The 21,675-nt window shown below is 41.2% G+C and overlaps 1 protein-coding gene across 2 annotated transcripts in view; it reads right to left on the bottom strand.

Moving 5' to 3' along the window:
* hmcn1 (hemicentin 1) overlaps positions 1-21,675 on the bottom strand; it is a 79,077-nt gene that overhangs the window by 35,322 nt on the left and 22,080 nt on the right. For both annotated transcript variants that reach the window (XM_031859462.1, XM_031859460.1), the window contains exons 7-28: positions 18,594-18,714; positions 18,200-18,463; positions 17,968-18,112; positions 16,977-17,098; positions 14,141-14,410; positions 11,653-11,794; positions 11,345-11,472; positions 10,062-10,175; positions 9,661-9,819; positions 8,991-9,182; positions 8,816-8,911; positions 7,247-7,374; positions 7,002-7,146; positions 5,671-5,783; positions 4,421-4,580; positions 3,539-3,704; positions 2,957-3,084; positions 2,209-2,460; positions 1,901-1,996; positions 1,477-1,671; positions 1,211-1,341; positions 130-277 (exon numbers count right to left, since the gene is read on the bottom strand). In XM_031859462.1, the coding sequence (XP_031715322.1) occupies positions 130-277; positions 1,211-1,341; positions 1,477-1,671; positions 1,901-1,996; positions 2,209-2,460; positions 2,957-3,084; positions 3,539-3,704; positions 4,421-4,580; positions 5,671-5,783; positions 7,002-7,146; positions 7,247-7,374; positions 8,816-8,911; positions 8,991-9,182; positions 9,661-9,819; positions 10,062-10,175; positions 11,345-11,472; positions 11,653-11,794; positions 14,141-14,410; positions 16,977-17,098; positions 17,968-18,112; positions 18,200-18,463; positions 18,594-18,714 (3,415 nt within the window). The remainder of the gene's footprint in view (positions 1-129; positions 278-1,210; positions 1,342-1,476; positions 1,672-1,900; positions 1,997-2,208; positions 2,461-2,956; positions 3,085-3,538; positions 3,705-4,420; positions 4,581-5,670; positions 5,784-7,001; positions 7,147-7,246; positions 7,375-8,815; positions 8,912-8,990; positions 9,183-9,660; positions 9,820-10,061; positions 10,176-11,344; positions 11,473-11,652; positions 11,795-14,140; positions 14,411-16,976; positions 17,099-17,967; positions 18,113-18,199; positions 18,464-18,593; positions 18,715-21,675) is intronic.

The following is a 21,675-nucleotide window of genomic DNA, read 5'->3' as shown; positions in this document are numbered from 1 at the left end:
ATGTATCAAAAGGGTTTTTCATTAATGTGGAATCAATTTCAAGTTCTGTATGTCCACATGTCTGCACACAATTCTTTCCCCCGTAATTCTTGGGAGTTTCCATAGACACTGCACACTGCCCTTACTCACCCAATATGTCCAGGAAGAAGTCCTTTTCTGTGCTGCCAGCGATGTTGATGGCTTTACAGCTGTAGCTTCCTGTGTCTGTTGTGGCTGCCTTCAGAAGTCTCAGGGTTTTTCCCATGTCAAGAATCTGGATGCTGTTGCTAGCAAACACCTGTCGATCAACACCAATAAACTGAATCAAATTAAAAAGCAAAAACAACAGCATAATTTAGAATTTAAGAAATACTGCTTGACAGTAATTATGGGGCTAATTACAAGACATCATGATAAAAGGATCTACATTTTAAAAAAGCTGCAGCCTATAATTCAGGCAGAATGAAAGAGAGAGCCAACGATCCATTCAGCTGAGTAATATGATTATAAAACATGAAACGTTTTAAATTGTTGCTTAGAGCCAAGAAAATTCAGAGTGCATTGTTCATTAGATTGCTCATAACTGACAAATTAAAGTAAGAGAACTGATTTTCCCATCTGTGCTTTGCAGGAATTGTAACACAGGATTACTGTTGTACGGCAGCCAAGGGAACAAAAAAGCAGCCAGCTAACTGGGATGTTACAGCAAAGTCTGTGCTAATTCTCCGTTCTCGCATCAATTTATCATAGTTACTCTTCCATTACAGCTTTAAACCATTGCTGCCTCCATGGCTGGCCTGGCTGGTCTTTGTTACAAACACACACGCATACACACAGGATCCACTGTGGTTTTAGGTCTGTTCTCTTGGACAGTGTACCCTGTGATCAGCGCTCATTCAGTCTTTATGAGAACTTAATAAATGAAAGGAACGGTCATTATAATTTCTCAGTGATTTTATGGCGGTAAAGTTTGTAATCCAATCCTTGTACATGACCTACTCGACCACAGTATAAGTATAGGTTATGAAAATTATAAGGCAGCATGTTACCTAATCTCTCAGACTGTGTCTTTGATGGTAATGATGATGATGATGAAGATAGTGATAGTGTGTGTATTTACCTTAAAAAGAAGTAACATACGTACAAAATCTTTTTTGTGTTCTAAACGTGAACGTGAACATATTTTGTATAAAATACATGTGAACAGCATATTCTATGGGATTTCACCTACCGGGGTCCCATCCTTGTACCAGGTGACGACAGGGGTCGGACTTCCTATGACATCACACACCAAGCTGGTGGACTGGCTCAGGACCAATGACACGTTGCCAGGCGTTTCCTCGTCACGGAAAAACGGGGGCACTGCGGAGGTGTCAAAGGTGATTACCGAGCTTTAAGCATTTGTTTCCACGGAATCAAATGTATACAAAATATAAGATAGAAGATACTTTTTAAGTGACGTTCTAAAGACAGAAACATGGAGAACAGGTAAATCACCATTGACTTTGAGCTGGTACTTCCTCTCAGTGGATCCGGCATCATTGACTGCAGCACAGACATACTCTCCATTGTCCAGCGGTGACACAGCAGCCAGAATCAGCAGTGTACCGTCCTCCAGGATGGACACACCGGGCTCATTACCCGTCAGTTCTTGGCCATTACGCAACCACCGAATCACTGGCTTGGGAAGACCTGAAATTGAGAAGAAGATAGTGAAAGGATAACAAATATACTATATTTGACATAGTCATTATTACAGTGTATACTTTTATGAGAATGTTTATAATTACTTAACTAACTTTATCTTACTTTTACGATTTGGTAGTAGTGTAGGTACATTTTGTTATCCTACAAAAAGTTAATTATGTTCAATCCTCTTATTCCTCATAATATCAACAGGTGGTTGGAAAGGTTCCCTAACCTTTGGCAGGGCAAGGGAATGCAATACGCTGGTTTGCAACTCTCTCCTGCAGGGGACTATTGAAGGGCGGCTCCAACACCTCGACCACAGGGGGCACTGAAAACCCACAAACACATAATTAATGACAAATACGCACTACAAAATACACGAACATACAGGACATTATGTCGTACTTTAGCATGTGTGCAATGTTTTGTGCTGCACATTTTTGTCATTTGGTTCGATCCAACTTTAACAGACATATACAACTCCGAAAACATTTCAATACAGTGCAAGGGTTTGGGATAAAGACATTAACAGAGACCAACCTTGCACAAGAAGCCGGACTTGAGCCTCGTCTCTGCCTGCAGTGCTGGTGGCGGTGCAGGTATAGGGTCCTTCGTCAGCTAGCCCCACATTTCTTAGTGCCAGGCTGCCATCGGACGATACTGGGTACCTCTTACCGTCCTTTGTCCAGGTGAGGGTGGGCTCTGGGACCCCTCTCACCACACAGGGTAGCTCCACAGGGTGACCCACCTGAACCTTCATTACCCTAGGTCCCGCCTGGATACTGGGGGGCACTGCAGGACAGATGACAGAGGACCAGATTTAAAAAGCTTTAGTTCCTCCTCTGCACCTGCATGTTATTTATCACACAGGTACATCGGCCTGGAAGTTTAGATTCCGTAGTATATGTACTTCTGTCATTCAGTAGTTATTCTCTGTAATCCATGATGACAGTACGTCTAGACTGCAACTCTCTGAACTCTCATTTGGGTAATGTATGAGTATTGAATGGACAGTTTTCAATGCTATTCAGCTATATCAGACAGAATCAATCACATGACAGCTGAGGGATGAAAATCACAAATTTCATGAATACATCCAGAAACGTTGATCCAAATGATTGTATGTTCATCGTGTGATGTTTTGATTGTACTTTAAAATGTACCTAGACACAGTACACTTAGAAAAACAGGAATCCTTACATACGGAATGAAGTCATACTGCTGCTCAGAACCCTTGATAATAGCATAATTAAATATTTGTTTGTCTGTTTGTAATCTTTGAACTTACCCCAAACACTTAGCTCAATGGATTGTGTTAAGTTGCCAGCAATATTCAAGGCAACACACACATAAAGTCCACTGTCTGACACTCTGGTCTCCAAGATCTTCATAGAGCCGGAGGGAAGCTGAGTGTGCCTGGGAGGAACACATACACACACAAGCAGCAATACAATAAACTGTAAAGTGAAAGTCTGAGTGGAAAGTATTACACAAGCTTCCCATTACAAAACAAGCAAAAAACACACAGATTTTTATTTCAGTCATTTCTGTCAACAGATGCTCCAGAATTCTTACTAATCCACCATCAACCATAATTGTAGTTGCAGTGGCAGTAGGTACAACAGATCACAGGGAAGAGTAAGATTACTCAGTCATCTTATAAAACCACAAACTTTACCCTGAGGCTATGAAGGGTCCAGAGACAGAGCACAGCAATGCAGACAGCATGGAGTGTCTTTTAGAACTTTGAGCCTACAGACAGTCTAATATGATTTTATCGAATGTTTTTTTTATAGTTAATGTACAATATTATTCATAGGGGTTTACTTTAAGGCAGGTTCTGTATTTTAAGGTTCTGTATGTGTTTTACCTTGGAGAGAAAGGGGAGATGAGCTGCCTCTCCTTGGCCCAGCTTATGGTGGGAGGTGGGACACTGTGGACCTCACATGGTAAAATGGCGTCCTCACCCTCGATTACTGACATTTTCATCGGCTCAGCTGAGCCTCCGGCGCCACCAACATTGGACCTAGGACGGACTGGACATACATATACACAGAAACAGTGACTCGATTCAAAGTTCTTAGACATTAATGTGACAATTTCAGACAATGTTTAACAACCTTATAAAGAAACAAACAAAGAGTAGATAAGAGAAAAATACTTTTTTTCACAAAGAGATTTTGATAAAATTGCCTTTTGTTGCAATGAGTGTTTTTCCTTCCTCCTACAACCTACAACTCCTCCATCACCACACACAACACAACATGGGGACAATTGGAGCGGTTAAGAAGAATGTGGAGGCAATTACCTGCTGAGCACTTGGAGCTCTGCTCATTTTCACGCCTATATACATTTGCTATTGTAAGTGGGCCATGACTGTGACAGCATATTGTAGGATTTAAAAAAAAATAAACTTCAGAAGTTTGGTCTTTATATTGGCTTTACGAATCAACAACAGTCATTGAGGACACTGGATCTGCACATGGAGAAGCTAAACTACAGATGAGTTGTATCCATTAAGCCCAAATAATGGATAGCAGATCCTGTTTTGTAGTGATCCAACAGCCAACACAGTGACATGACTTGTAATGTAGTTTGCCAGCTGGTAGAGGCTGCTAGACTTCTTGGCTATGATCACAATAATTATACTAATGAATTAGTTTAGTAATAAATTGTTGACGTTAAATGCTACGTATAGCTTCTTTCTCTTTGCACTGACTTTATGCAGCCTTTAGCTGGTGATGAGGTTTACCATAGACAGTGAGCTGGACCTTCCTGGAGGCGTAGCCGGCAGCATTGGTAGCTGTGCAGATCAATTCTCCAGTCTCATTTCCAGAGGGGGAGGTGATGAGGAGGCTGCCGTCAGAATCCAGGGAGAAGGCTGGACCACCCAAGTACATCAGCTGCCCACCCTACAAAACAAATCACAACAGGGAAAGGGCAGGGGCCAGAGTCGGTTTCATTAACTCAGCTTCATTTACTTTATTTACACTTGTCATGGTGTCAGTGGTTTGACCTACTAAGTGTTCCTAAATGTATGGTTTGATCTTCTTTGCTGCTGTTGATTAAAAAGGCTGTAATAAAAATTGTATTCGTTATATATATAGTGTACAATCAAATAATTCAAAACACAAAGCAAATGTTAAGTCAGTGCCTCAGGATTGTGTTGTCTCTGGACTGTCCCTGATTGATGTTATGGAGAACAGCAAAGGAATCAGTGGAAATCACATTTTAACAGCTGGTGCAAAACTTAGCAGGGTCTAGTTTCATGTGTCCCTCTAGCCCTGTTCACTTTAACAGCATCGCTTTTACAACTCAGAGAAACTAGTGTAAAAGATGGAAAAGAGGGAGGAACTGTCCACATACACACACACACTAACACACAGAAGTGCACATGTAAAGACTGAGCACACAGTACGGGCTAATGGACACGGGTAGAGCTGTTTTAATGGAGCGGCACATGATCGACATACATGTAATCTCACACAGACGTTTTCCTGTCATGTGCTATCAATAGAGTAAGAATTGTACGACAACGCTGACCTTTGACACAAAACAACACAAGGACTTGTTCCCTTGTAGTTGGAAACAGTGCATCCACATCTGGACCATTTCAAGTGGAACTTATCTCTGCCCAAAACTGCACAGCCACACTACATGAACATAAATTCTTCACATTTCAAATCCAAATGAGCTGCATAAAAGCTTTAACTTAGCGCCATGTTGTGGTCTCTAATCTGGTGATATTGGCCCAAAGTGTGATGCAACATGAGCAATCTTGGCTGTTATACATTTTACCTGTATGTTTTTTCTTGATTCACCTACATACTTTTCATTTGGTTTCACTTGATCTCCCTTTTATTATTTTGCCATTGATGAAGAGATAATTAAAGTCTTCAGTGGCAGGAAAACGGCACAGCGCTGCAAGCAGGGAGAACTGGCTCTTACTTTGGCATATTTCATACTAAAACAGGTACTAAGACAGGTGATGCCAATCCATACCTTGGTCCAGGTAATGTCAGGGCTGGGTACTCCACTGGCACGGCAGGGTAGAGTGATGAGTGTGCCTTCAATTGTGCTGAACACCTGAGGGCCATACTGAATGGTAGGAATCACTGGAAACATAGGAAAAAAAGATGAGTTTTTTTGTGTATACATACATTCTTCAAGTATGTGTAAAATCTGGTTGTAAAGATGAATTTCCTGCTCTGCATCTACTGTGCATTTGGTTCGCTCTGTGTGTCTCTTATTTTCTTCTTCTCTTCCTTGTCCTTTCCCTCTCTCCTTCCTTCTCACTATTTGACTTGTTTTGTTGTTTGTTACAACTCTGGGAATCTGCAGAAAAGATCAGCCCTGGGAGGCTTGAAGCCTCTTCTTGGAAATCACACAATACGAACCAGTATTGCATGGTGGTCTTCTATCTCGAGTCTTTGCACATACATTGCATTATGTATGCTCTATGGAAAGTATATCTCAGAGGTTATGATGGGAAATGTAACTATACACTGACCTACATAGTGTAAATGTCCAGTGCTTTGTGTATTTACAGATAGAAAGGACTGACCTAATTTCAAGAAGGGAGTCAGTGCCTTTACGGACATGCTGCGGACCATTCCTATTTAAGTTGGTAGAATCTGGCAATCACTGACTTTAATATAAATGGTGAGCGCATTTTCCCCTCTCACTGTGCTCCAAACTCTGCCATTACCCTCAGCTGCTCCTGGTTTTAATGCAACCTCAAAGATAATCCTAATCATGAGGCTAAGAGCCCTCTGCAGTGTAGAGGAGACATTTAAGCAGGGCAGTGAGAAATGGAGAAGGTAACAGAATAAAAGAAAAAGAAAAAAAACACATTTCATATCTAATATACATTTGCAATAAGCCTTTTTCACAGACGTTTTGACCTGTCATAGCAGAAAAGCCCAAGTAATAATAACATTAACCATGGCTACGTTCCATGAAGTGACCCAGTATACACAATACCAGGAACCTGGAACTATAGTGTGTTATAAACAATGTATTAAATGTTTATATACTGCTTATAAATGTAAAGTAAAGTGTCACTGTTTCAACAAGAGCATCGTCTTTGGATTATTTGTATTCTCCTTTTTAGGCACATTGCTACCGTTTACATCAAATAAATGGCACCAACTGCTGGTTTGTGAAATTGTGCGAGTAATTGATGGTCTTTTTGCCCCTTTCATTAAATAGATGTTTAATGAAACATCACACAATGTGGGTCCAGCTAGTGCTCAAAAAGTCCACAAGGATTTTTCTAATTTTTAAGCATGTGCATGTCTATTCATAGTTTGTATTTAAGTTTTGTAAACTACCATAGACGTTGACAGAGGTGGTATGGTTGGTGGCCCCAATGACGTTTTCAGCCAAACAGGTGTAGTCACCCACATCGTCCAGCCGGACTCTCTCAATATGCAGACTGCCGTCCCTCCTCACTGTCCAATACTGGTCTGAGGTCACCTGAAAGATTTGTAGGTTGAAGTGGTTCAAATGAAATCATGGCTATTTAAAATAAAGACATGGAGGACATTTAAAAACTGTAAACTCTCTGTGTTCTCACCAAGCCGTAGTTGTGTAGCCACTGCCTCTCAGGCAGCGGATTCCCAGCCAATAGCACACACGGCAAAGTCACCTGCTGGTCCTCGATTACACTGAGTACAGCCGGACTCATCGCAATGACAGGCGAGACTGCAGATACCATGCAAACAATTATACAGGGCTTATGTAATAAAAAAAAAAATCAAGGAAGCTGAGAAGATGACTGGAAAGTATTCAAGAAAATGATTAAGTAGATTCATATCAGCAGGGAATCATGTGTGATTCGATGTTGTTGAGCTGTACAATATGTGGGTAGCAGCCTCTTCTGTGCATAGAGACCAAACACACACACACACACACGCACACAGCTTTCTGTGTCTGAAAGCATACAGACAAAAATACCCCAAAAATTGCTGCCCAGAATGTCCCAGACAGTCATAAAATATAACAAATGTTTTAAATTTGGTGTGTCAACACTTAACAGAACCGACAGAAAGTGTGGTTGTATTTATTCTTGAAGGAAGCACATGTGTAAGTGTTTGTGTGTGTAATGTACGATGAATAGGGAATGCTTGTTTGCTATAAAGACACTAACAATACAGCATATGCAGTATACATTTTCCACAGCTGCTAAAAGTAGCAACAGTCTAACTTCCCTCATATATGCATACCTATACATACCCCCATAGATATACATACACACACGTGTAATGGCATCACTTTTGTCTAAATGGTTTGGTTGTGTTCACACAGACAATGCTGATGCTGTGACAGACATACAGGGTGTTGTCAAGGGGAATTTGAGGACCTGGGAACACAACCTCACACACACACACAAACACCATTTTCCAAAGAAGGTACTTTACATGTGCTTCTGCATTGGGTGTGTGTATTAGGTGTGTGTATCTCATGAGACAACGTTGTCAGTCGGGAAATGGGGCAGTGGGGCAGTAATACAGTGTATGTCATCTGGGTGGGTCTGTGGTTTCTAACCTTTGGCCCACATATAAAAGCCCAGTGTGTTTCCACTGTAAAGAAAACCGTGAAATAGTAACAGTGGTTAACAAGGCCCATGTGTTCAAACACACCCACTGAAATGTGCTAATGAACTCACACTCACGTGTAAAGACTGAAACAGAGACACACACACACATCCACAAGGACACACTGCACATAGGCCCTCAACGGTACTGTATGCGGTTTTAGAAGATGTACTGGACATGGAGAGTAGATATGATCTTTGAATGGACATGAATGCATAATCAACTAAAAGTAATGTGAGCATGTGTGAGTATGTACAGTATATGTTTTTTATGACATACAGGCCTATCTAAGCACTTTTTCAGTTCAGCTACGCTTCTGTATTCTTTCATTTCCACATAACTTATTGCATGTTAGCCCATATCTAATTGCCCCCGGTGATTTTTAAGATAATTAATCAATCAAAAATAAATCAATGAGAGCCCAGATGTAAATAAAAAAGTACACAGCCTGATGTATTTCTGTGAATACTAGCTTTCAATTAAAGATTAAGAGACACTACCATTTAAGAGACAGAAAAAAAAGTCAGAAAGGCAAGACTTGCACTCACCCAGTCCAGTCACAGTGATTCTTGCCTGGGCCTGGATCCTGCCAAAGTGATTGTGAGCCTCACAGACATATACCGCCTCATCTTCCACCCACAGGTCTGAGAGCAAAAGGGATATTTATGTCGGCATAAACGTAGTGAATTTCATGTGTAATGTGTTTCCCACTCGAACACTCACTGGTGATATGAAGACCTTCCCTGCTCCTTGTAATAGTGCCATATGCGCGGCGCCTGTTGAAAATCGGAAGTCCATCCTCTCTCCTCCAGGTGACCTGTGGTTCGGGGTGACCTTGGGCAAGGCAGAGCAAGGTCCCATTGGAGCCGATGTCCAGCTCCACATCGGATGGCTCTCGGGTGAACTTGGGTGCGGCTGGAACGATCGAGGTTGCAGATGGAAAAGGTCAAAAGGTTTGGGGGTTATCCACCCATCTGTATTGCATTCTACAGACAATCAACCTGTTCATCATGTAAGCTTGGGTTGTTCACAACTGGTTTTAGGACCAGACGTACTGAACTGTGTGAATATGGAGCGCCAAATTGGCCGAGCAAAGGCATCGTTCATTAACTGCACCAAAGCAGCTCTGAGCCATAACACCCAATTCATTGACCGTTTAGGGTTTAAGGGTCTAAGAAGCACACCATGAAACAGACACCTGTAGCAACATTGCAACACAAGAAACAAGAAATGACTCCATCACTTCCAAACTCTGCAGTCTGCACATTGACATCTATGGTAAATTTGCACAAGTTGTAATCTTCCTATTTATTTTGTTGTTATTCAGGGTTAATTATTCTGATTAGTGCTTTTTACAACTAAAGTTTACAACTAAAGTTGGTGCCACTCTCACCTCCTACATCAAGAGAGATCTTTCCTGACGAGGTGCCAGCAGCATTGACAGCTACGCAAGTGTAATCTCCAGCATCGACATCCTGGGTCTCCTGGATTGCCAGTAAACCTCCAAACGCGTCCACGTCCAAGCGGGATGATGAATGCAGCTGGACATCACCTAGAAATTAGACCAAACAACAGTGGAGGGTGGTCAGCTTAATTCTTATTTGGATTGTGTGATCAACTAGTGGGATAAACTAAACGTTTTTGAAATTCCAATGGGGTGTTATTTTAACTCAAGCTGAGCTTTTAATATTTTTTCATGGTTTTAGTTTTTTAGTTTGTCCTGAATATACAAATGTCCAAATATTGTTTTTGTTGTTGTTGTTGTTGTATTTCCTTCTTCTGCTCAGGTGTTACCTTTGTACCACCAGATCTCAGGCTGTGGAATTCCAGACGCAGAACAGGCCATCACTGTGGTTTCTCCAATGCCGATGAGAATATCCCTCAAAGCCACTGTCACCACAGGAGACTCTAGGAAAGGAGAATCGTTGAACAGACAGAACATCAGTATGATAGAGAGAGCAAATAGAAATGCAGATGTGCATATTGAAGTAAATGTCTGTTTTATTTATTTGCATTTGACTGCATGTGCTTTGTGTCATGCCATGCATTTTTTCTTTTTAGGTAGGTGTGAATGTGAGCGTGAACGATTGCCTGTCTCTATGTTTGTATGTCTGTGTGATTGACTGGCGACCTGACCAGGGTGTAACCCGCCTCTCACTAAATGTCAGCTGGGATTGGCTCCAGCTCCTCGTGACCGTCTAAAGCAGGGGTCTCAAACTAATCTTCACTCTGGGCCACATCAGCATCATGGTTTCCCTCAAAGGGCCGGTTGTAAATGTAAGAATGTGTAAATGTAACTACTCCCTAACATATTGGTAAATAACTCTCTCTGCATTTGATTATTGTTTATTCAAGTGTTAAAATATTGTACATGCAGTTATATAAATGTAAAAATATATTTAAGCACATTTCTGTTATTATAACTTAAATCCTTTTAATATAGGATTAAGAAACCCACATTATTCTATCAAAGATCAAACTATTAAAGAAAATAGCAAAGACAAATATCAAACACAAGTTATTATAATAACTTTGTTCAACGCTTAAAATCCTTTCAAGGGTGCGTTTGCACAATCCCACGTGAAGTATTTCATCTGTTTTAAAGCCACGTTTAAAGTAGTCTTCAATGTACTCACAATACATTTCCATTTCAAGTGTAGGGTAACCAGCCAAAGAGTTGCTTCTATGACTGTGTGTTTAAGTATCTCATAACTTCGACTTTCTATCTCATAATTATGACTTTCTATCATAATTATGACTTTCTATCTCATAATTATGACTTTATATCATAGTTATGACTTTCTATCATAATTATGACTTTCTATCTCAGAATTATGACTTTATATCATAGTTATGACTTTCTATCTCATAATTTTGACTACGGGGATATTTTGTTATCGTCTAACTTTTAATTATTTATTTTTTTTGAACTTTTTTTTTTTTGCTGGCGGATTCGCGGGCCACATAAAATGATGTGGCGGGCCGTATTCGGCCCGCGGGCCTTGAGTTTGAGACCCCTGGTCTAAAGGATAATATATAGCTAATGGATGGATGGATGGATGCTTTGTGGCACTCACCAATGTAAGTGAGGATGGAGGTCACCATGTCTGTTCCAGCCTTGTTGCTTGCCAGGCAGCCATACACTCCTCCATCCTTTTTCTCCATGTTTCTTATAACTAGCGTGCCATCAGGAGTCATCCTGTGTCTGAACACGCAAAATACACAATTCAGTATTTTCATGAAATTTCCACATGATCACATGGAAGCATGACTGGAAAACTGGGAGACGTAAAGTAAAACTTGAAATTTGTATTGATTGATATTATAAAATACAAAAACAATTAAGAGTCCTCAAATCTACTCATGTGAAAGGAGATGAATTCACCTGCTTGATGCCATGATGAACATGTCATTGTGGGTCCAGACCAGACTGGGTGGAGGGTAGCCGCTGGCCGAGCATCTGATCCTCATTTCCTCTCCTGCTGTAAAGGTTTGATTCCGGGGCTCTACTGAAACCCTGGGCACCTCTGAAGGAAAAGATATAAGATAAGATAGAACTTTAATAAAGCTACAGAGAGGTACAAAGATACAAATTTGCCAGATCAAACAATTAATCAATATTCGTCTAATTCAGTCACTCACTTCACTTAGTATACTGTAATGACGATGATGTTTTGGAACTTTACATGCAAGTCAGGAACTTCTTACATCACCCTGAATGAAATCAGGCGCAGCGAAAGATGTAACATAGCATAAACTTTTATTGTCACTGTAGCTGGATTTCTTCAATGTTTCACAGCATATCTTTCACCCTCATTTCTTATATATTGGTAAAACAGGCAAGAATATTGAACCCAGGCCCAGAGAAGCTGGGGAATTGGAAAATATTTTTCAATTGATTCATGATGTGTAACTGTAATTCATCCCTTCAAGGCCGTGTTTCCTCTGTTCTATTCCCACTGCTAGAAATATCTCCAGTCTCTGACCTTTCCAACCAGTAGAAAATACAGGGTGAGAACTATTGGAGAAACAGAACGCTTCCAAAACAAGAAAATAACGATCTGTGTCCATCTGAGATGCCGGAGAGGGATTTATTGTGTTATAATGTTATAACACCGGTGTGTTCTTAGTCTCAGCGCCTCAGCGCCTCAGGCTGAACTGTGATTATACGACTCGGACAAGGTCAAAAGTAAGGGCGTCAGAACAACTTTATTTACAGCCAAGCCGGCCTCTCTTCTCAATTGCTTCTTCCATCTCATGAGGTGGGCGGGGTGATATCTGAGTTCAGGAACAAAGAGGTTCCTGAGAGGGAAGACACATTGTTCTACCTTAATGTTTAAGAAAGAAGCCTGTCTTCAGCACTCTGTTCATCACCTGCTCCGTTTTCTCCTCTTCCTTCCTGCCTCGCTCACCTACATTCACTCCCGCTTACAATGCATCCTCCTCCCATTTCAACTTCCCCTGGTCCCTGACTATTTTCCTCTTATCACCAATGTGCATCCACAATTGCATTTTCAGGTTGCTTTCCTTAAGATTTCCTTCCACACTAAAATAGCAAGAAATCAGCTACGAATCCTGTTCATCCTATTTCTGTTGGCATGTGGACATGCAGAACAAGTTCCACTGTGTTCTGTCCAAGTGTTGTAAGATGTCAGCAGACTTTACTCACTTCAAAGTGAGACTAATAACTAGGATGGGTCTGACCAGGGGGTAATTTGGAAACCCTAAGGGCTTGCTGACAGATGTTTTAGAGAGAAACAGAGATAAGGCCAAGAAAATAATCTGGAAAAATCAGTAAGAAATTGGTTAAAGAAAAGAATAAGAAAGAAAGTAGTGACAGGATGATGTGAAAAATGATGAACAGGTGAGGAGATATGAAGAGAAAAATATCCAGTTCAAACCAGGAAAAATGTTACTAACTCACTTATCAGTGAGACAAGCCAAATGACAGAGCTCCCCTCCAACCCTGTCTGCAGTACTGGTATTAAACTTGCAATTGTTCAATCTGATCTCTTAAAATCACAGGGAACTTTTCAATTACTCAGGAAAAAGTCAGCTTAAGGTGAAGTGAAACAATCTCTTTGATGTTCTTTCAGAGATGTTTTTGTTTCAAAGCACCAAGACCTGGAATGACACATAGAAGGAGGGATTTAGGCAACAGTAAGCAGCAGATGGTTTTTGTATTAACTTCTTCTGGGACTGATGGTTGTATAACAAAGTCAATACTGGATGTCCATTTGGATTGGATTGTGTAAAACAAAGCTTCTTCGCTGCTCTCACTTACTTTCTTTCAACTCTCTGTACCTCCTGGATTCTTGTCAATGGGTTCTGGCTGAAATCGTCTGTTAATGGCAGGTTTTAGTTGCTTTATTACATCGGCATTTCCTGGCCAAGCTCGGGCCGATGCTCTGTGGTTCTGGCCAGATAGCCAGAGATACTCTGTGCAACAAAGTGTTCCTGATTCAGTGTCAGTGAAGTGTTAGAAACAGGACTATGAGAGCTGTCTGGAGATGGAAAACTCTACTTTAGCGCTGCCTGAGAGTCAGGCATAAATAATATTCACACGTCCATAAAGCATTAGGGTGAATTATAGGGAGCTGAGGAGGGAAGAAAGGCGGGGGGCACTTGGGATACAATGGTGTATTTGGGAGGGGGGATGTGTTTGCCAAGAGTTCTGTTTCCCCAGGGTGTAAATCACGAACAATAAAAGTCTGACAAGACCATGGAAGCACACGCACATACACACAGCAACAAGATGAAAGTTCAACTGTGCTCTTTTAGACCCAGTTGTTGTAGGATGATGTGTATTTATCACTTCTCACACAATTCTGATCTTTAACCACAGAATCGTATCAAACACATAAACTTCTCACCTTGCACGGTGAGGTAGATTCGCTCTGTCTGCGCCCCTCCTTCATTTATAGCGATGCATTCATACCAGCCCGAGTGATCTGGGGTCACAGCGGACACCTGTAGCGAGAGGTTGGTCAACACGTGCACCTGTGGGTCCAGGCGGGCATCGTGACTTCCTCTCAGCCAGGTGAGGTTGAAGCTGACCGTGCTGACGACGTGGCAGGTGAGGACAGCGCGGGAGCCAGGAGACACGGTCACATTACCCTCGACTGTGATGGCTGGAAGCGGCTCTGCAGGATGAGGAAATAATGTGGTTGAGAGGAACTTTACATCATAAAGAAAGCTAAACAGGGATCCAGAGTTGTTACTTTCTTGCTATGAGACATGTCATATTTTCCAGGTTTGAATAATTTTGGAGCTGGACCTATAATTGGGGCAGGATTTCTCTGCATCTGCTGCTTCGATCTTGACTATTTAATCTGTCAACCAACTTTATCACAATACAATATAAAATAACTGGAGTATCCCTTTAAAAAAAAAGTAAATAAAATGTTATTTTTCACTTTAGAGGCTCTTGTCTGGGAGGAACCTTCATCCTCTGCATGAGCAGTTAAAATAATCCATATTTCATCGCCAAATGCAGCATATTGATGTCTTTCTAATCCTCATATGGTGCATTGTCTAAACTACAGTGTGTGTTTAGAGGTAAGCATTTTTTTTTAGTTTGTAAATGTCATTTTTGAAACAGCCCCTATTAGAATGATGTTCATCTTCAGTCCTTTTCATATCCTAATTCTCTCTCTTTTCCACCGTCTCTGTCTTTCCTCTCGTCACCACATTGAAAACAATCCCATCGGTCTCAGTGCGTTTTCCATAATTTTTCTTCAAGGGTGAGCCAAAGCAATGCAGGGAAAAGGAGAGAGAAAGAGAAGATGGGGGCGTGGAGAGGTAGCAGAGGCTTTGGCACTGATACAAGGAGGATGCTGGAGATTTAAGCATAGGTCCTTGGGATTAGGATGACATAACTTTGGCAACTGAGTGGCTATTATGTGTGTTTTTCTGTGTGTTCAAATGTTAAGTATGGAGGCCTGTCATACTCTTCAGAATATCACTGACAAAGGTTGGAGTTGTGGCTGAGAAGGATTAACTTAACCCAACTTTGGAGACGTCATAAGAGGTAAGAAAGCTGGACAAACTAAGTCCCCTCTCCACCTTTGGGCTGCCAACATGGTGGGTGTGTTATAATAATGAGTTACGCTACGCTCAGACATTACACAGATGGCTCCCTCTCTCCTTCTCCTGTTTTCCAAAGCGTCTTTCAACTACCTCTCACTCTCTTTTTCTCTGCACTCCACCTTCTTCCTTTCTGCTTGGCATTCATCATGTTGATGGCGCTCCAGTGAATTTCACAAAGCAGGAAGTTTTTTTGGAAAGCAAAATGTGGATAAGGAGACATGTGGTGTCAGCTCTGGGGTCTCAAAATGGAAAGGGCTCAGTTGGAAAAAAAACAACCTCGCACTGCAGAGGATTTTGGAAAAGCCAAAAATTTATTTTTGTTTTTCCCAGCGGTGAAATTACAAGTATGCAATCATCACGCAAGTAATTTATTACATGGATTATGAATTGCTCTGTGAGATCGTAAATTGTTACGCATTTATCATTGTGGTGCTGTTGTATTGAAAGTGTGCACCTGAGTCACAGCACAGCCACCTAAACTATAACATTGCTGTTTTTTTTGGTCCACAGCCTGGAACTTACTTACAGCTTTATATGTATGCTCACCTTACATCATATTGATATTCTAATACTTATAAATCATACCATAAACCCCATGACATGATCGCTGTGAGGCATGGATTACAATATCATGGTAGGGTCAAATTTCCCTAAAGCTACATTCATTCTGCCAACATGCAGGTTCTCTGCGTGTGATCCACAGCAAGAGACCTTGAACCCAGTGAAATCCAAGTCACATCAACTGCAGCTTGGATTCCAAAGTGGAAGTGTGTGTTTGTGTGTGTGAACATGTGTTTCAACCTATCGAGCAGGACACAAACTTCTTGCTGCATCATTTCACTCAAAGTATTTTTTGCGTCTTTTTAGAGCGATGTTATGTTGTTTTGTTAACATAACATTGGGAACGAGAGACAAAATAAACTGACTTGCATTGTAGCCTACCTGTCATGGGCAGACAGCGTGTTGTTAATGGTATTAAAGAGGAAGGAACACATCTACGTAGATGGATACTTAATATCGGTATTCTGTTAATGCAAAATTTAAATATCTCCCTTTTTCGTTTCTGATATCTTTTTCTTAAAGGAGAACAAAGGTTGTGTTTTACAGAGCAGATACGTATGCTGTAGCAGACAAAACAAAATGCCATTTAATTTCAGTTGGATTACAAATTGCTCACTTCCCTACACAAAACCCCATCACACACCAATTACACTTGTTGACAGTCTAACGCTTGCCAGCCCATAAGTCTTACAATCCTGGCTCATTACACGCAGTGTTGGAGAGTAGCTCACTATACATTGTTAATTAACATAAACTTCAGTATAACAATCCGTTGGCAAGAGTGAATACTGCAGTCTATGTAGCGAGTCATTCTGACATGTTGTAATAATGTCTTAATACATCATTTGTCTCATATTCTGCAAATTCATTTTAGCACCAGTTACTTTTTGTTAATAATATGGTTACTAGTTGTCATTGTAGTACTCAACATAGTATATTTGTGCTGACAGAGAGTGTTCTGAGGACTGCATTTTGTGGCTGCTTGTAATCACATATGTTGAATAAGTTGCCTGTTATCATCCTGTGACAGGGGGATTGAGTCTTGGTATGTGTGCTTACCTGATACATCTAGGAAGGTGCGAGCTCTCCCTGTCCCAGCGCTGCTGATAGCAATACACTCGTAGTAGTCCTCATCCTTCAGAGTTACCTGGGCTATCACCCATGATGCATTGTCGGACTCACTGGAATCCAAAGGAAGAACAATCAATACCTTTCTCTTCACTATTTATTAAGAATAATGTTACTAACTCATCCCTCGATCTGGTGGAAATCCAATCAGATTTAGTCACACAGGGGGGCAGAGATGGAAATAATATGCAAGTTTTAACCTCCAACAGAGTTGGAAGGTGGGAAAGAAGCACAGTTTGGATCTTTCTGCCTGCTGAAGAGTAATCTCTCGGAAGGTTTCAATAGATTTGCATGAAATGTAGTAACCATTGGCCAAAGTGTTATTGTTTCTCAGCATGTAATGATGGAACACACTATCATATCAAACTCTCAGCTGAGAGAAGAGGGGGCGAACCCTTCCTCATTGTCCCAATCCAACACCATAGTGCATCTGTGGAGCTCATTTCCAGCTGGAACTTGACCGCATAGCTTTCCAAAACCTGCTAAGGTAGTAGAAGGGCGGCCCATATAGCCTACTGAACAAATACAGTTCTGACTAAACACGTGTTGCAGAAATTATCTTCTGAAATGCTTCAACGGTGGCTTAGACTCCAACAGATGTATTCCACGTCACAGCCATTATTCTTCTGACTTTAAACAGGTTGGCAGATGGGACATGGATAAAACAAACTCATGATTAAAGTACATCACATGCAACTGGCGTATATTGACAGTTACTCAGTTTTGGCAGAGGTATGCACTTTACAGCATGTTTTTTTCTTCTTGATATCTAACTTTTGGGATTTTGCTTATATTTGAGAAGAGCAACAGAGTAGGATTCCCTCATCTGTCTCATAAGAGTTAGAATAGAGGGTTTAAGTAGAGTCTGTGAACCCCCTTTTAGCAAATTTGTTATATCAGGCTACATTTCAGCCCTGCTCACCTGAAAAACTGGTCCACCCCAAGTCGTCTCCCATCCCTGCTGAAGCGCAGAGTGAAGGGGATCAGGCTCTCTACCTGGCAGTCGACAGCCCCTCTCTGTAGGTAATAACCATGACTTATGGCTGGCATCAGCACCTTAGGGGCATCTAAAAGAGAGATAAAGGCAAAAAAACAATAAATATCTCAAATCACTGAATAATTCCACACAACTAAATATGGGTGACATCACTGACCAGGCATAATGCTTGAGAAGGAAACACTGGAGACTCTCTGGAACGTGTAACCGTCCCGGTCGTATCCCGTCACTCGCAGGAAGAAGGCCTCGTTGGGTGGAACAAACTCTGTGATGTTCCAGAGGCCGAATGGCTCGCGGTCAGGGTAGTAACGGATTGGTAAAGTTTTGATCACTTCGCCCTTGATTGACAGGAGCTCTAGCCTGTCGGCGCGAGCAGGAGGTGAAAGCCCAGTGGTGTTCAGAAGGATGTGTGTGGGAATACCTGGAAAGACGGTAGGACATACGGTATACTTTAATGTCCCAAAGCTAAAAGATAGAAGTGAGCACAACAGGTGAACTAAAGCAAACAGTTGTGGTGGTTTTAACAATTTGGTAAGGTTGAACTCACTGACCTTGAACTGGCCTGCTGGAGGTCTTTTTGAAGTCCAGGGTGGGCTTTCGGGAAAACCCGACTCGGAAGTCAATGTTGCTGAGACCTGAGATACGGACTGAGTGTCTTCCTTCACTAGAGGTCTGTATTAAAGAAAGGGGACATATATATTTACAGGTATATATACGTGCAGGACTCGGGTTGTATGTCAGAACTACTGGTTTGTACAATCTGTGTTTCTGGCATCCATGATAAGATTCTGTCTTAAAATCCAGTGAAAGATCAAATTTCGTATTAAAAAAGTACAGTTTTGCGGTCACATCTTTATTATTTAAAAGCTGTTTTTTGATAAGTAGTATCAGAATGTTGGTACAAATTGATTTTTGTCAAAAATCCCGATTGACACATTTTATATAACTCAAGAAAACAAAAGATAGAAGAGTTTTTTCGTCAAAGGCAGAACTGAGTGGTCTAAATGACAGACACAGCACTGGGACTGTTGTGTAAAAGCCTTTTGTACTTCAACCATCCCTGCATGTAGAGACAAGCCACTCTAAGTCTTGTCTGACTGTCGAATGCCAAACACCTGAGCGTATAAAACATCATCAATTCAGAGATGACCCATTCAGTCTGACATTCATACTTTAATTAAACAAACACGACCACTATAATCAAAGAGTGCATCATGTGGGGATCATCGCGTGGAGGTCCTTTGAAGCACTGAAGAAATGGAGACAGAGTAATTACAATGAAATATAGGTTGGTGAGTGGTGGAAACTCCTCATCTATGGTAAAACACCTTGGAGGTGTCACAGATATTGACTCACAATGCTAAGTGAGGTATGCATACCTACACTGTTATTTGCAATTGCCTAAAATGAAAGAGAATGTGTGGATTTCCTGACTTAAATTCCCTGTGAAAAGAAAGGCACCAAACAGCGTAAAGCGGTGCACTTAGGCAGACACATACCAAGCTAGAGATGACATCGCTCAAACAATGAGGTAATACCAGGACAAAGGGCATAACAACAAAGCCTTAAATGCTAATGTCTGCCATCATAAAAAACAATACATGTCGTGGTCATCAAACCTGCTCTAATGGCTGCAATGGAATTACCCCGGGTCATTAGTTGGTTGTAAATGAGGCCATAATTAGGGGAGAGATCCCTTAAAGGTCACGCTCAGGACAAGAAGGGTCCCTGTCATTAAAGCTACTCATTTCCCAATTTCACACCCAACCGCACAGATTGACCAGTCTCAAATACACCCTCACACAGTTCAGTCAGCACGTGTATGGCCGGGATCAGATAAGTGATACCGATTTTTACACTTTAACACTTTCTGATGTGTTTCCTTAGAACACATGCAAAGAGAAAACTGTTGAAGTTGTCACTGTGCGTAGACACACTATTATGAATCGTAGTGAAGTGATGTGATTTGAGATTCTTTAAAGGTTACGTTACATTTATCTAATGTGTTTTATGTACCATGATAATGAAGAGCTTTTCACTTGATCTGTCACTGGCAACAGCAATGCCTGCATGATATAAATTTCACTCTCAATTACACAGATGTATTCCTAGGGCTTTCAGGATTTAGCTCTATTGTATTACATTTTCACAATATGGGTGGAAAATATATCATATCAATCTACAATCTAAGTAAAGCATTAAGACCTAATTAATAAAACATGATCTGAATCATCAAGCCGCAGGAGGGAACAGGATGGAGTTAACTTGAATATGTTTTGTAAAGTCTTTACATTGATTCATTGTCCAATTACATTTTTGCCCACCTCATTATTTATTCAGGGCAGCGCTTGCTAAACAGCCATGCTATTTTTCCAGCACCGCCCTGATTCATGGTTGCATACATTCACACCTGGGTGGTGCCGGTACAGTTTGGAGCTCCAGTGCTGGAGACCTATGCCAGCTGTTTATTAAGAGATGAAAGAGACGTGAGCAAGTAAGTCAGCAGAAAAAAAGTGAAATATCAATGGTTTGATGTGAAACTTTAAACTCCGGTTTTCCTGATTTGATTACTTCAAAGAAAGTCAAAAAGACAAGGCAGGCGACTCTATGCTTAATCATCCTGAAAAAGAAGTTCAATTTGGCATGAAAGACAAAAAAACTGGATTCCTTTGAAACATACTATCGATCAAAACAACAAGTGTCTCTTTGCGGTAACTGTCATCACTCCACCTCCATCTTTCCTTCGCTTTCTTTCCCTCCACCTCGTTCTCAACTCGAGGTTCTCTCTTCCAAAACAGAAAGACTCTGAAACACAGGACCCCACCTCCCAAATGCAGCAAGGAAACAACATCACTGATACATAAATGAAGAAGAAGCAGAAAGACAATCCACAATGCTAAAGCATCAGCTTTTTGACAAATGAGGCGATGTGTTGGTTGTCTGATGCCAGAGCAAATCATCCACACTTCTTTCCTTCGTCTCGTTGTCAGTGATCTATTTATCCATCTAAACTCCACTGCTGGAAGAAAAATGTAATTGAAATCGGCAAGTGAGAACTATCTGAAAGATTCACTGTTGAGCATGAAGGAAAACAACATCCTGGAGGTATTTTTTCGTGATTGACTATTTGCTAAATATTCAAACTTATTGCATCTTGATAAGTACCTTCAAAACGCCTGAAAAAGCGTGGAAGATCACTGCTGCAGCAGATGCTCTGTCCTGTATTCAAGAGTAAACTAACTTCATTGTTGGGTTTAAGGTTTAATAATAGATGGTCTAAACATGTATCCAAAAATTCACTCCTTCAGAATCATATTGGTGATGGGGATCATCTGATGATGGAAATCACAGAGGCCATGTCCAGACTTAGTGTAAGTGGATCCATCCAGCAGCCACTGATGATTCCACCTGAGGCCCAAAACAAGATGGCTACCCCGAAGAGGAGCCCAAGTCAAGAAAAATGCTCCACCTACACCAATGGAGACTCAAACAACTTTTTGTGTTATGCAAAAGGCTGGACAGCCCCGGCCCTGACAAAAAGAGGACACAAGTGAAAGTAGATCACGGTGTGAGCTTCCACCAGACCTTCCTCTGGCTTCGCCCTGTCCAGGCATAGTTCACTTTCTTTCGGGT

The sequence above is a fragment of the Anarrhichthys ocellatus genome, unplaced genomic scaffold, assembly GCF_004355925.1.
Source record: "Anarrhichthys ocellatus isolate YVR2014 unplaced genomic scaffold, GSC_Weel_1.0 scaffold22, whole genome shotgun sequence".
Classification (NCBI taxonomy): domain Eukaryota; kingdom Metazoa; phylum Chordata; class Actinopteri; order Perciformes; family Anarhichadidae; genus Anarrhichthys; species Anarrhichthys ocellatus.
Note: the sequence above shows the minus strand (reverse complement) of the source record. Positions and strands in the feature narration are given on the sequence as shown.